The 15,465-nt window shown below is 49.4% G+C and overlaps 1 protein-coding gene across 2 annotated transcripts in view; it reads right to left on the bottom strand.

Annotated features, from left to right (window-relative positions):
- Window positions 1-1,460: 1,460 nt before the first annotated feature.
- The window catches only part of SETD5 (SET domain containing 5), a 173,355-nt gene continuing 159,350 nt past the window's right edge, over window positions 1,461-15,465 (bottom strand). For both annotated transcript variants that reach the window (XM_084634172.1, XM_084634171.1), the window contains 2 exons: window positions 3,892-3,977; window positions 1,461-3,718 (listed from right to left, as the gene is read on the bottom strand). In XM_084634172.1, coding sequence (XP_084490298.1) covers window positions 3,116-3,718; window positions 3,892-3,977 — 689 coding nt within the window. In that variant the 3' untranslated portion in view covers window positions 1,461-3,115. The remainder of the gene's footprint in view (window positions 3,719-3,891; window positions 3,978-15,465) is intronic.

Genomic DNA, 15,465 nt, shown 5'->3' with positions numbered 1-15,465 from the left:
AATAAATTTGTTAGTCTCTAAGGTGCCACAAGTCCTCCTTTTCTTTTTGAGGATACAGACTAACACGGCTGCTCCTCTGAAACGTATCCATTAGGAACCAGCAAGGAACTAGATGGCTCATGAGGTGCATTCCCCTGCAGGAAGTTCCTTTACCTCCTGCTGAGTTGGAGGAACTGGCTGCAACGTTTAGAGGTGTGACACAGAACAGCTAGTAGGCGCTTGGCTTGTGCTCTACCCTACTATCACACTCTGCCTCAAGGGTAAAAAAACAACAACAACAGAAAAACAAAAGTAGGGGATTTTTGCCAGTCTGGAGTGAGAATCCCAAACAGATGGTATCTTTAAAGGATGAAGTTACTGTAAAGTCAGAATCAAGAAAGCAGTAAGGGAGAAAAAAAAAATCGAACTCCCCTATCCTGGGGCCACACACCACTATCCTAGAGAAAGGTTTTCCTCATATCCCTTTCAATAAAACGAGTATTTAGAACCTTGATCACCTATGACCTTCCTGTTCATAGCTAAACTATGAGTGACCCATCCAAGGTAAACTTTTGTTTTGTGAGATATGAAGTCTGGTCAAAGGCTTTTTAAATGAAAAGGCCAACTGGGAGAAGGCAGCTGAAGACTCAGACTTCTGAACTATGTAATGGAATGATGTTGTGCAGCTCGGCCAGGGAGACTGTTCTCTTGTTTTGACACCCCGTAATGTGATAATCTCACTGGCCACTTCGAGAGTGCATAGGGTGTATGCACAGATGTTGAAAAGATTTTTTTTCAATATCCAGGAAGAACTGGATCTATGTAAAGAACCAGAATCTCAGCACTTAGAGCTTGATAATTTCCAACAGCAGATTTACATAATAAAAGTTGTAAAGTGGAAAGTGATTAATTCTCTTCATTGAAAGTTATTGTGTCTTCCAGAAAATGTTAAATTGACTTTTTGCTTATCTTGTGAGCATTTCATTTCATTTTTTAAAAAAATTCTACTGCGTATCACAATACAATGCCAACTCAAGGCAACCCCTCTTCGGATCAGTATACATCATTAGCTGCCATGGGCTGATGAAATAGTGGGTGGCTAACTACAGGGAATCTCATGATTCCAGGGAAGCAACTCAGGAATCCCTGGGAAAATTCAATTCCAAGGCAGCATGTAATCTCACTAGGGATTTTGAATTTTACTCAGTATTCCAGCTGAGCTGACAAACGAGCAGGTTGTGTGACTTGCCCACGATAATAACCCAAATCAGAATTCAAGATTTGTTCTACAACTACCAGATCTCCTTTACTGATACATGCAGTTTTCTCCTTGCCTCAAGACCTCTGCAATGCTTTACATACCTGGGTTACGGAGAGGGGGGCAAAGCAGGGCAGAGATGCATAAAATACCTGGCCGTATGTCTGTTCTCAGGGCGAGGACATTAAAGCCGCTAAAAAATGGGAAGGGAAATTCCAAAAGGTTGATTTTCAAGTTAAGTATTTTTATTATCAAAATTATTACATCTCTTGTGAAAGTTCAAATGTTACAGCATGGTGTAAAAACCCCACTAGAGTCAGAAGCTGCAGCCCCCACCTTTCCAAGAGCTTTCTAGGGTGCCTCCCTTCTGCACCCTGCACATGCTGAGGTGCTGGAACCTCTGCATGCTGCTCCCAACCCCCAAATCCACTGCTGCCACTAGGCAGGGCAGAGCCTGCCTGCCCCATGCTGCACACAGCATGAAATGGGAGACTACACACCCAGGTCTAAACTGAGTGAAGTTTACACCTATTTTATACAGTATACAGAGACACCCGTGTTCCAGGTGACAAGTTCCATCCCCAACACACACTCAGCCAGACTGTTGGAGAAAGTTACTTTGTTTTAATATTTTAAAAGTCTCCCCTACCTTGAACAAACACCTGATTTCAGTTGTGAAGTAGAGAACTTGTAACAGCCCTAAAAAAGGAAGAAGACTGTGCATTTGAAAGACAGGGAGACAGACTCACAGCATTATCTCGTCCAAGAGAAAAAGGAGAAGGCCCACTGCAGCACCAGGGACTCTACCTGCTGTATATTAGCTAACCTAATATGGTTATAACTGAATATAAAATTAGATAAATAAAAACACGCCTGATATTACAGTAAACAAGTGAGAAAGAAGCTGGCAATGGTATGGAGCTGAACTGGCAGCGCACCCCCTTTGGGCTGGCTTTGGCGCCGCCCTGTGCATGTGACCCCAGGTGGGAGGAACCCCAAGGCTCACACTCCCTGTGCGTGACACTTTACACCTACGGCACTCAGCTTACCGAGGCCTGGAGTCCCCACCAGCCACGCACTCTGGGGGACACTCCACTGCCCACCACAGACCCCGGACGAACATGACTCATTTGGGCAGCCCCACCCAGCGTCACACAGTGACCGTGTTCATGGAAACCTTCCCCTTGATGATGCACTGCAGCATACGACCCCAATTCAGTTTCCCAGCTAGTGACAAACATTCACAGATCCCCATTAGTGACCGTCACAGGAACTGCCCCCGTCTAGTTACATCCTACAGAGCCCCCCACACCCTCGCTGTCTCCTAGTCCCAGGGCCAAGTGACCAGTTCTTGGAGTCTGTCACAATGGAAATGGGTCTGGTTGTGGGGGTCACAGCCCAGGCCCAAAGGTGGTGCATGCACTGGTCTGTTGTGACTGGAATGATCGTAACGGATGAAAACCCCCCAGATGCACTGAGAACCTGACCTGCAAGGGAGCTTGGGGATTGGAGTTTAACTTCCCCCAGAATTTTCTTTAAATTGTCTTCATACTTAAAAAGATGTCCTTACTGCACAAGTGACTACAGCTATGGGCATGGACAGGAGACAGAGGCTGCATTGCAGTCATTGCACTTAGAACCATTTGCTTTTCTACAATGTATCCAGCTTTGCTAGTCTCTGCCTCAGAGAAATTTGCATCCTCCAAGGGCAGAGGCTGCCTCTGCTCATAAATCTCACTCATTTACTCCAGACTCCAGCATCTGACCCCCTGGGCCCCCAGCATCGGGTGCAAGCTCCCAGCATTGGCCCAGAAGCCACTTCCAGAGGCAGCTGGAAGGAGTTATGGGCAATTCGGTCCTCCATGGATCCAGGCATCCCTAGGAAAGTCCTGTCTGAGTCTTTACTCCTGGACCTTGAAGCTGCTGCAGTCTATACTGATGGACACTGCCTCCCGCATGGTGTGGATAGTGCTGTGAACTGGAAACCCCTGGCCCTCTGGAGCTCTGGTGGAGAGCAGGCTGCCCAGAATTAGGCAGGCTGATAGTCCGCAAGTCTGACTGCAATGATCTGGAACTCTGGGGAGCGGAGCTGGAACCTGATGCTCCTGTGCAAGGCTGAGAAACCGACCCCAAGGACACTGAGTCTGCAGCAACCTGCTGTGCTGGACTGGCAGCAGCAGACTGACTCTTCTTCAGAAGGTTGCTGTTAATGCTACTTCCAGAGTGCTGCTGGCTGCCGTAATACCCAGAATTCCCTGCAAAGAGAGCTGGGGAGTCCGTGGGAACCGAATGGGCAGGACTGGAATAGGAGGTGGAGGAAAGGGACGCTTCCGACGAGCCCTGAGCGGGGTTGTGTCCTGTTCTTGGTGGAGCTGCTCGGTAGCTGTATCCAGGAGATGGAGTAGAGTGTCCTCTGTAGGGGGAGGAACTCTGCTGAAGGAGGGCCTGGGACTCTGCTCGGGGGCTGTCAGACTGCAGGAGCTGGAGAAGAGAGGGAAGAAGAGAAAAAGTGTCATAGCACAAAGATTTCCTCCTCTCTCTACTAACCCCCACTTAGCAACACTGTTTGCTGTTCAAACAACCTGATCAGCTGCTGACAATGAACTGCAGGTTCTAATGCTTGCTTGTGACTAGAAATCATTGATGAATCTTACCTGGTAGCTGTATCTAGAAGGGCTGTAAACTGCTGGTCCTTTGAGTGCAGAACTGAGAACTTCTGGGGTGTCTCCCTCAGCAGTACCTAGAAGACACAGCACAGTCAAGCCTTAAACTTCACTTCCTGGACCAGGGCCACAACTGTTCTCTCCTAAGCTCATCTGTGTGCACTCCCGTTATCTTGTTCCACAGTCCTGCTGCAGGTAAGGCAGGAGCACCACCCAGCACCTCAAGTCTTTGAAGCCAAAAGAAGTTAACTAACAGCAATCTGGAGAATCCCAACACCACACAAGAGCCACCAGTGTGAGTAAAGAACAGTTATTTACCCGCCAGTAACTGGTTCTTCAAGACTCTGTAGTTGGCATGGAGCACACTGTAGGGGAGCATGAGCCGCAAGTGCACAAGATCTTTTCACTTTTTCACAGTCGTATCTGTTGGGGCTGCGCCTGTGCTCTGAGCCTCCCGGTGCTTCTGCACGAGGGCATGAAGGGTGGCGCAGCACAACCCTCCCTCAGGTCCCTCACAGTTCAAACCTTTGAAGCTGAGGACTCCGAAAGACTGGGCTGGAGGGCAGGCTGTGGGATCCACAGGGGCTACAACATCCTGTAGAACCACATTTATTGTAGGGGAAATAAACGGTCTTCGAGTATGTGTTGAAGCGGATCCCGCTGGAGGTGACTGGCAAACAGTATCCCTTCTAGGCAGTGAGACGGAGGTATGCCAGCCACATCAGTCAAATACCAGTTGGAATACTGCTCTTCTGAACCCGGCATCAGACTAGCCACCGTATCCAAGGCATCGTGCTTGACAAAACTGAGTGGGGCGCTCCACAGATCTTACACAGATCTCAAGATCTCACACACTGGCAAGTTTCTCAAGCAGGCGGAAGACCCTAATATGTTAGCATGCCCTAACATTTGGAGGGAAAGCCCACTAGCCAGCTGATGCCAAGTGGACATACTGCAATCTCGGAAAGGTTGCTGAGGCTCCTCCATCCCTCTGACCACTAGTCCATGCTGCTCATCCGTGTGGGCATGAATACTGCCAGGTATGACCCTGGGCAGATCAGCAGTGACTACAGGGCTGTGGGAATGCAGGTGGTGGTGGTGGTCTGTCCTCCTGGTTGAGGGTATGGTCCCAGGCAGGGAAATGCACATCCTGGAGATGAATGGATGGCTGCACAGATGGTGTCAGCAGGCGGGCCTTGACTTCCTTGACCACTGGGTGCTGTTCTGGGAAGGAGGTCTGCTGCGAAGAGACGGGGTTTACCTGACCAAGAAGTGGAAGAACATTTTCACGCACCGACTTGCCAACCTAGCAAGGAGGGCTTTAAACTAGGTTCAAAGAGGGCAGGTGACAAAAGCCCACAGGTAAGCATAAAAAAGGCAATCTTAATAGAAGACTAGATGTTGCTGTGTCGGTGAAGACATGGAAAATTAAAATAGGGTCATAGGAGCAACTAACAGCGGGGGAATCTGCTCAACATCTTAGATGTCTTTACACAAATGCAATGAGTGTGGAGAGTAAACAGGAAGAACTGGAAGTACTAGCAGATAAGAAATTATGATAATTAGCACCACAGACACTTGGTGGGACAAGTCTCATACTGGAATACTGGCATGGAGGGTTACAACTTGTTCATGAAAGAGAGGCAAGATAAAAAGGGAGGTGGTGTATTATGTATCAACAATATATAGACTTGTTCTGAGGTCTAGAAGGAGATGAGACGCAGACTGGTTGAAAGACTCTGGGTAAAGATAAAAAAGGGAAAATAGGGATGATGTCAGGGCAAGGGTTCTACTATAGGCAAATCACAAAGTGGAGGGGGATGAGGCATTTCTAAAACAAACATGAGAAATATCAAAAACACAAGAGTTAGTAGTAATTAGGGACAAACCAACCAGTCATCTGTTGGAAAAGTAACATGGCAACACACAAAATTTCCAATAATTTATTGGACTGTATTGGGGACAACTTCTCATTGCAGAAGGTGGAAGAACTAACCAGGGGGACAGCCATTTTAGACTCGATCCTGACCAATAGAGAAACTGATTGCCAATTTGAAGGTGGAAGGCAATTTGGGTGAATGTGATCATGAAATGACAGATTTAGTTACTTTAAGGACAGAAACCACTAAAAGCAGTAGAATAAGGACAATGGACTTTGAAAAACAGACTTTAATAAACTCAGAGAACTGGTAGGTCAGGGCTCATGGGAATAAAGGAGTTCAGGGGAGCTGGCAGTTCCTCAAAGAGACAATATTAAACATACAATTACAAGCTATCCTGATGTAAAGGAAAAAGTACATCAGGAGCAAGAGAAAGATGAAGGAAAGAGTAGGTCCTCTACTTAGTGAGGAAGGAGAGCTAATAATTGATGACATCAAAGAAGGATGAGGTATTTAATGCCTATTTTGCTTCAGTCTTCACTAAAAAGGTTAATGGTGACCAGATACTCAACACAATTAATATAACAAGGGGAAAGGAATGCAAGCCAAAATAGGGTGGTACTACGTTAAGGAATATTTAGATAAGTTAGATGTATTTAAGTTGACAGGCCTGAAGAAATTCATCCAAGGGTACTTAAGGAACTAGCTGAATCAATCTTTGGAACTGTTAGCAATTATCTTTGAGAATGGAGGATGGGAGAGATCCCCGAGGACTGGAGATGGGCAAACATTACCTATTTTACAAAAGGGAACAAAGACAACCCAGGAAATTATAGACTGGTCAGCTTAAATATGATACCTGGAAAAATAGTGGGACAAATTATTAACCAATTTATTTAATAGAATAATAGCATATCAGGGTTGGAAGGGACTTCAGGAGGTCACCTAGTCCCACCCCCTGCTCAAAGCAGGACCAACCGCCAACTAAATCATCCCAGCCAGGGCTTTGTCAAGCCGGGCCTTAAAAACCTCAAAGGAAGGAGATTCCACCACCTCCCTAGGTAACGCATTCCAGTGTTTCACCTCCCTCCTAGTGAAAAAGATTTTCCTAATATCCAACCTAAACCTCCCCCACTGCAACTTGAGACCATGGCTCCTTGTTCTGTCATCTGCTACCACTGAGAACAGGCTAGAGCCATCCTCTTTGGAACCCCCTTTCAGGTAGTTGAAAGCAGCTATCAAATCCCCCCTCATTCTTCTCTTCCGCAGACTAAACAATCCCAGTTCACAGAATCATAGAATATCAGGGTTGGAAGGGACCCCAGAAGGTCATCTAGTCCAACCCCCTGCTCGAAGCAGGACCAATTCCCAGTTAAATCATCCCAGCCAGGGCTTTGTCAAGCCTGACCTTAAAAACCTCTAAGGAAGGAGATTCTACCACCTCCCTAGGTAACGCATTCCAGTGTTTCACCACCCTCTTAGTGAAAAAGTTTTTCCTAATATCCAATCTAAACCTCCCCCACTGCAACTTGAGACCATTACTCCTCGTTCTGTCATCTGCTACCATTGAGAACAGTCTAGAGCCATCCTCTTTGGAACCCCCTTTCAGGTAGTTGAAAGCAGCTATCAAATCCCCCCTCATTCTTCTCTTCTGCAGGCTAAACAATCCCAGCTCCCTCAGCCTCTCCTCATAACTCATGTGTTCCAGTCCCCTAATCATTTTTGTTGCCCTTCGCTGGACTCTCTCCAATTTATCCACATCCTTCTTGAAGTGTGGGGCCCAAAACTGGACACAGTACTCCAGATGAGGCCTCACCAATGTCGAATAGAGGGGAACGATCACGTCCCTCGATCTGCTCGCTATGCCCCTACTTATACATCCCAAAATGCCATTGGCCTTCTTGGCAACAAGGGCACACTGCTGACTCATATCCAGCTTCTCGTCCACTGTCACCCCTAGGTCCTTTTCCGCAGAACTGCTGCCTAGCCATTCGGTCCCTAGTCTGTAGCTGTGCATTGGGTTCTTCCGTCCTAAGTGCAGGACCCTGCACTTATCCTTATTGAACCTCATCAGATTTCTTTTGGCCCAATCCTCCAATTTGTCTAGGTCTTTCTGTATCCTATCCCTCCCCTCCAGCGTATCTACCACTCCTCCCAGTTTAGTATCATCCGCAAATTTGCTGAGAGTGCAATCCACACCATCCTCCAGATCATTTATGAAGATATTGAACAAAACCGGCCCCAGGACCGACCCTTGGGGTACTCCACTTGATACCGGCTGCCAACTAGACATGGAGCCATTGATCACTACCCGTTGAGCCCGACAATCTAGCCAGCTTTCTACCCACCTTGTAGTGCATTCATCCAGCCCATACTTCCTTAACTTGCTGACAAGAATACTGTGGGAGACCGTGTCAAAAGCTTTGCTAAAGTCAAGAAACAATACATCCACTGCTTTCCCTTCATTCACAGAACCAGTAATCTCATCATAAAAGGCGATTAGATTAGTCAGGCATGACCTTCCCTTGGTGAATCCATGCTGGCTGTTCCTGATCACTTTCCTCTCATGCAAGTGCTTCAGGATTGATTCTTTGAGGACCTGCTCCATGATTTTTCCAGGGACTGAAGTGAGGCTGACTGGCCTGTAGTTCCCAGGATCCTCCTTCTTCCCTTTTTTAAAGATTGGCACTACATTAGCCTTTTTCCAGTCATCCGGGACTTCCCCGGTTCGCCACGAGTTTTCAAAGATAATGGCCAATGGCTCTGCAATCACAGCCGCCAATTCCTTCGGCACTCTCGGATGCAACTCGTCCGGCCCCATGGACTTGTGCACGTCCAGCTTTTCTAAATAGTCCCTAACCACCTCTATCTCCACAGAGGGCTGGCCATCTCTTCCCCTTTTTGTGATGCCCAGCGCAGCAGTCTGGGAGCTGACCTTGTTAGTGAAAACAGAGGCAAAAAAAGCATTGAGTTCCCTCAGCCTCTCCTCATAAGTCATGTGCTCCAGTCCCCAAATCATTTTTGTTGCCCTTCGCTGGACTCTTTCCAATTTTTCCACATCCTTCTTGTAGTGTGGCGCCCAAAACTGGACACAGTACTCCAGAGGAAGCCTCACCAATGCCGAACAGAGGGGAACGATCACGTCCCTCAATCTGCTGGCAACTCTCCTACTTATACAGCCCAAAATGCCATTAGCCTTCTTGGCAACAAGGGAACACTGCTGACTCATATCCAGCTTCTCGTCCACTGTAACCCCTAGGTCCTTTTCCGCAGAACTGCTGCCTAGCCATTCGGTCCCTAGTCTATAGCTGTGCATTGGGTTCTTCCGTCCTAAGTGCAGGACCCTGCACTTATCCTTATTGAACCTCATCAGATTTCTTTTGGCCCAATCCTCCAATTTGTCTAGGTCCCTCTGTATCCTATCCCCACCCTCCAGTGTATCTACCTCTCCTCCCAGTTTAGAGTCATCTGCAAACTTGCTGAGGGTGCAATCCACACCATCCTCCAGATCATTAATGAAGATATTGAACAAAACAGGCCCCAGGACTGAACCTTGGGGCACTCCGCTTGATACCAACTGCCAACTAGACATGGAGCCATTGATCACTACCCGTTGAGCCCAACGATCTAGCCAGCTTTCTGTCCACCTTATCGTCCATTCATCCAGCCCATACTTCTTTAACTTGCTGACAAGAATACTGTGGGAGACCGTATCAAAAGCTTTGCTAAAAAGTCAACTAATAACATGTCCACTGCTTTCCCCTCTTCCACAGGGGCAGTTACCTCCTCATAGAAGGCAATTAGGTTAGTCAGTCATGACTTGCCCTTGGTGAATCCATGCTGACGGTTCCTGATCATGTTCTTCTCCTTTAAGTGCTTCAAAATTGATTCCTTGAGGACCTGCTTAAGGAAAGCACCCAGAGGATAATAGGGATATAAGGAATAGCTAGCATGGATTTGTGGAGAACAGATCATGCAAAACCAATTTAAGTTTCTTCTTTGACACAATTACTGGTCCAGTGGATAGAAGGGAAGCAGTAGATGAGCTATATCTTGATTTTAATAAGGATTTTGACACAGTCCCACATGCTAATCTCATAAGCAAAGTAGGGAAATATAGCCTAGATGACATTACTATAAGGTGGTTGCACAACATGTTGAAAGATGGTAGTAAAGAGTAGTTATCAACGGTTCACTGTCAAACTGGGAGGATGTATATCTTGTGGGGTCCTGCAGGGATCACTCTTGGGTCCTATAATAGTTCATATTTTCATTAATGACTCAGATCAGGGGTCGGCAACCTATGGCATGCGTGCCAAAGACAGCACGCGAGCCCATTTTTAATGGCACGCTCCTGCCTGCCGGGGCACCAGCAGTATGCCATTAAAAATCCTGCCCTGCCCAGCCCGGCCTGGCCTGCTCTTCTCCGCCCCCCGCCCCCTCCCGCAGGGACAGGGGGCAAGGGGTAGAAGCTTGGTCCTGCCGGCTCCCCTGCCTCTTCCCACAGTGTGCTGGGTTCCTGCCCCTCCTCCTCCTCTCCATCCCTCCCTGCTGGCCGATCAGCTGATGGCCCTCGCGAGGGGGTGGGGGAGGAGCGGGGTCAGCATGCTTGCTGCTCCCAGCGGACGCAGAGAAGAAGCAGGGGCAGGGCCTTGGAAAAGGGGGGTGGAAGCTGGGTATACCCCCTCCAGTCCCCTGCCATGAGCACCCCACAACCCCAGCCCATACCCCCAGCCCTCTGCCCTGACCCCCCCTCACACACACCCAGCCCTCTGCCCTGAGCCCTGCACACCCCCCAGGCCACTGCCCTGAGCCCTGTACCCCCCCTCACACACCCAGCCCTCTGCTTGACTCCTTCAGCCCCCCCACGACCCCAGCCCTGACTGGCACCCCCCCACACCCTATGCCCTGACACCTGCACCCCTCTCACAGGCCCCCAGTCCTCTGCCCTGACCCTTGCACCGCCCCACACTCCATACATCCCCACCCTGAGCACCAAATGGGAGCTCCTGCACCCCCCACCCCCACCTGCACCCCTCCCACCAAATGGGAGCTGCCCAGGTAAGCACTCCACACCCAAACCTCCTGCCCCAACCCTGAGCCCCCTCCCTCATTCTAGCTCCTGGCCAGACCCTACACCCCAACCTCCAGCCTGCTCTTTCACCCCCAGCCCTGTGCTCAGTGCACTCCCACCCTCAGCTCAGTGCAGAGAGAGAGGCAGAGAATGGGCCAGAACCAGGGAGAAGGTAGGTACCTGCTGTATGTGGGCAGGGCCGGGACCCCAGACTGGCAGCGGGCTGAGCGGGTCCAGCAGCTGAGAACCCGGCTGGCAGGAGCCGGGGGATGGAACCTCTGAGACGCTCAGCCCGCTGCTGGCCTGGGGCCCCGGCCGCCGGCCCCGCTCAGCCCGCTGCCGGCCTGGGGCCCCGGCCGCCGGCCCCGCTCAGCCCGCTGCCGGCCTGGGGCCCCGGCCGCCGGCCCCGCTCAGCCCGCTGCCGGCCTGGGGCCCCGGCCGCCGGCCCCGCTCAGCCCGCTGCCGGCCTGGGGCCCCGGCCGCCGGCCCCGCTCAGCCCGCTGCCGGCCTGGGGCCCCGGCCGCCGGCCCCGCTCAGCCCGCTGCCGGCCTGGGGCCCCGGCCGCCGGCCCCGCTCAGCCCGCTGCCGGCCTGGGGCCCCGGCCGCCGGCCCCGCTCAGCCCGCTGCCGGCCTGGGGCCCCGGCCGCCGGCCCCGCTCAGCCCGCTGCCGGCCTGGGGCCCCGGCCGCCGGCCCCGCTCAGCCCGCTGCCGGCCTAGGTGAACGGAACCCCAGACCAGCAGCGGGCCGAGTGGGCCGGCGGCATAAGATCAACATTTTAATTTAATTTTAAATGAAGCTTCTTAAACATTTTGAAAACCTTGTTTATTTTACATAACAACAATAGTTTAGTTATATAATAGAGACTTTTACAGGGAGAGAGATCTTCTAAAAAACATTAAAATGTATTACCGGCACGTGAAACCTTAAATTAAAGTGAATAAACGAAGACTCGGCCCGCCACTTCTGAAAGGCTGCCGGCCCCTGACTTAGATAATGGAGCGAAGAGAAGCTTACAAAATTTGCAAATGACACTAAGGTGGGAGGAGAGGCTGGCACTTTGGAGGGCAGGATTAGAATCTAAAACAACCTTGACAAATTAGAGAATTGGTCTGAATTCAAGAAGATGAAATTCAATAAAGACAAGTGCAAAGTACTTCACTTAGGAAGAGGAAAAAAAATCACATGCACAATTACAAAATGAGGACTACCTGGCTAGGCAGTAATACAGCTGAAAAGTACCTGGGAGTTACAGTGGATCACAAATTGAATGAGTCAACAATATCCTACAGTTGTGAAGAGGCTAACATTCTGGTGCGCATTAACTGGAGCAGTGTTGTATGTAAGACAAGAAGCAATTGTCCTGCCCTATTCAGCATTAGCAAGGCCTCTGCTGGAGGGCAGTGCCCAATTCTGAGCACCATACTTTAGGAAAGATGTGGACAAATTGGTGAGAGTCCAGAGGAGAGCAACAAAAACTATACAAGGTTTAGAAAATCTGTCCTATGAGGAAAGGTTAAAAAAAACTGGGCATATTTAGTCTTAAGAAAAGAAGACTGAGGGACCAACCTGATAAACCTTAAAATCTGTTAAGGGCCGTTATAAAGGAGGAGTGATCAACAGTTCTCCATAACAACAAAAGGTATTACAAGTAGTATTAGGTTTATAATCTGCTGCAAGGGAGATGTAGGTTAGATACTAGGAAAAGTTTTCTAACTATACAGGGTAGTGAACCTCTGGAATAGGCTCCCAAGGGAGGTTGTGGAATCCTTGTAACTGCAGGTTTTAAAGAACAGGTTGGACAAACACCTGTCAGAGATGGTGTAGTCCTGCCTCAATGAAGGGGACTGGACTTGATGACTTCTCAAAATCCCTTCCAGCCCTGCACTTCTATGATCCACTTAAATTCTCTGTGATTGAGATGGCTGCCTTTCAACAAGCCAGATATAGCCACAAAGAGATGAGGAAGCATTTGGTCCTGGTCCAGGTAAGAAAGCAAGACTCTGGAAATAGGCAAGAGACATCGCTTCTCAGAACTAGCTTGTCCCTGAGAAAGAAGTGTAAAGAGGTCTGGCCAAGAGGGCGTGGAGCTAGTGGACACACTGTGCTGTGATAGCTACCAGGAAGACTACCTTAGGCATAAGAAGATTTATTGAACACTCTGACAGTGGTGTGAATGGAAGCTCCATGAATTTTAGGAGGAGTAAGCTGAGACCCCATGTAGGAGTCAGGTCTCTGCCAGACAAGTAAGTATGTGGCAGGCCCTTGCGGAATCTCAATACTGTCAGATGTGACAAGACTGAGTATGACTGTATCGGAGTGTGACAAACTAATACTGTTGGAAAGTGGACTCTGACTGAATTAAATGCCAAGCCAGCCTGTTTCAGGTGAAGCATACAGTCAAGAATCTGGGGTATTGGAGCATCAACAGGTTCCAGATGATGCCGGATTTTCCATATGGAGAACCATTTTCACTTGAAGGAGTAGGTCTTCCCAACAGACTGCTTTCTGCACTGCACGAGGATTTCTTATTGAGAAAAGTCTGCCAGTGGTATGCAGCCAGCCAACTTTCAGGTCAGATTCAACTAATGTGGGTCGAGGTGCAATACTGGGCCACTGTGCTGGGATATCATGTCTGAGCAGATTGCCAGATGGATGGAAATATGCCTAGGCCAGTAGGAAGCTATCAGGAGAAGTGCGGCCTTGTGCTGTCTATGGAAATCAGGGAGATTGGGGTAAAGGCATACAGGAAGTTTGGAGCCCACTGTAGCAGGCAAGCAGTTTGTAAGAAGCTTGGACTCATGCTTCCTCTGGTGCCGAATTATGGGCACTTAGCACTGTCCTCTGTGGTAAATAGATCTATCATGGGAGTGTCACATACATGCATGCTGACATGCGGCTGAGCAGCCCCAGACACGAACGCACTGTTGTTGTTGAGTTTGATCTTAGGTCCCTTGCTGGTGTCTGAAACCTGGCCTCTTCCAGGTGAGCTCTCTGTGGTCAAGAGTCAATCACAGCCCCTACAAACTCTATTGTCTGTGATGGTGACAGATGATTTACCATAAGAACGGCCATACTGGGTCAGATCAAAGGTCCATCCAGTCCAGTGTCCTGTCTGCTGACAGTTGCCAATGCCAGGTGCCCCAGAGGGAATGAACAGAACAGGTAATTATTAAGTGATCCATCCCGTCGCCCATTCCCAGCTTAGTAGTTCACAAAGACTCCTCACCAGGAGAGCAGAGAGAGCATTTCATAGAGCCACAGGGTTAGCAGGGACTGCAAGAGTCATGCAGTCTGACCCCTGCCAAGAGGCAGGATTTGTTGTGTTAAACCATCCCAGACAGACGGCTCCAGCCTCCTTTGGAAACCTCCAGTGAAGGAGCTTTCATGAGAATTTACTCCAGGGTTGCTGCGGTTTTCTGCTGGGAGACCATCACCAGCCAACTGTTCATACACAAGTCGACATCAGTTCCCTACGCGGGCTGCCACCATTGCCAGGCACATTGTGACTACAACCTGTGCTGTGGAGAGGCCAAAGAGCAGTACCCTGTTGTCACATTCTGGGGTGCAATCCAGACCAGGGAGAGATTGGGTCACCACCTGTCCCATAGCCTTCAGTGCCTCACAATGCTTTGAATTTCTAGCTCCCAAAGTTATGGGGCAGGTGGTGACAAACACTCCCTGGTCTGGATTGCACCCCAGAATGTGACAGTGGTGTAGTCGAAATAGGATTTATACACAACTTGCTAGTTTAACTAAGGTTTACACTTTAAGGAGAGAGATGGACGGCGCACAACACAGGTTTTTGGGAAAATTCAGGACTGGGAGTATGTTGGGGTCACCCTGCTAGTGGTTACCCAGACTGGTGGAAGCCAAAGCGTGGCTGTTGACAGGCTGCTGAACAGGGACTGTCTAGCACACAGACACTCAGGGTGTGACCTGCATGCTGGTAGGCTAGTGGTAAGTAGCCCTGGTTGGAAGCCACACAGCAAAGCACTGTGAGGCACCCCGGGCTAAGGGGCAGGCAGTGACAACTTCTCACTGGTCTGGATTGCACTCCAGAATGTGACACCTGCATAGGCAATGATTGGCTGCACAGTATGAATCTCAGATACTTCCTGTGTGCGAGGTGGATGGCAACGTGGACGTATGCATCCTGCAAGTCGAGAGCCAAGAACTAGTCTAGATCCTTGAGAGATGGAATGGTGGACATGAGCATGACCATCCTAAACCTGAGATGGCATGTGCATTAGTTGAGTCTCCTCTGTTCTACGATAAGATAGAGGCCCTCTTCTGAATGAGGAAATACTCAGAGCAGAAGCCCATTCCTCTGAATTCGGCGGTGCAATTGGAGGAGGAGATGATCTCTAGCACCCATTCGTCTGATGTCATTGCTCACCATGCTTGGTGGCATGGGGCGAGGTAGCTTCCAAAGGGGTGCTCTCTGGACTGAAACTAGTGTGGCTCCTGAGTCCTGTCACATTTGTTGAAGTGCTGTAGGGTCAGGGGATGTCATGGAGGCAGAAGGCTGACAAATCCTATTGTATTTTGGCTTCTTCACGGAACGGTACTTGGGTTGCTCGGAGTGAAAGGATGGTACCTATTGTCTCAAC

The sequence above is a fragment of the Lepidochelys olivacea genome, assembly GCF_965140295.1.
Source record: "Lepidochelys olivacea isolate rLepOli2 genome assembly, chromosome: 7".
Classification (NCBI taxonomy): Eukaryota; Metazoa; Chordata; order Testudines; family Cheloniidae; genus Lepidochelys; species Lepidochelys olivacea.
Note: the sequence above shows the minus strand (reverse complement) of the source record. Positions and strands in the feature narration are given on the sequence as shown.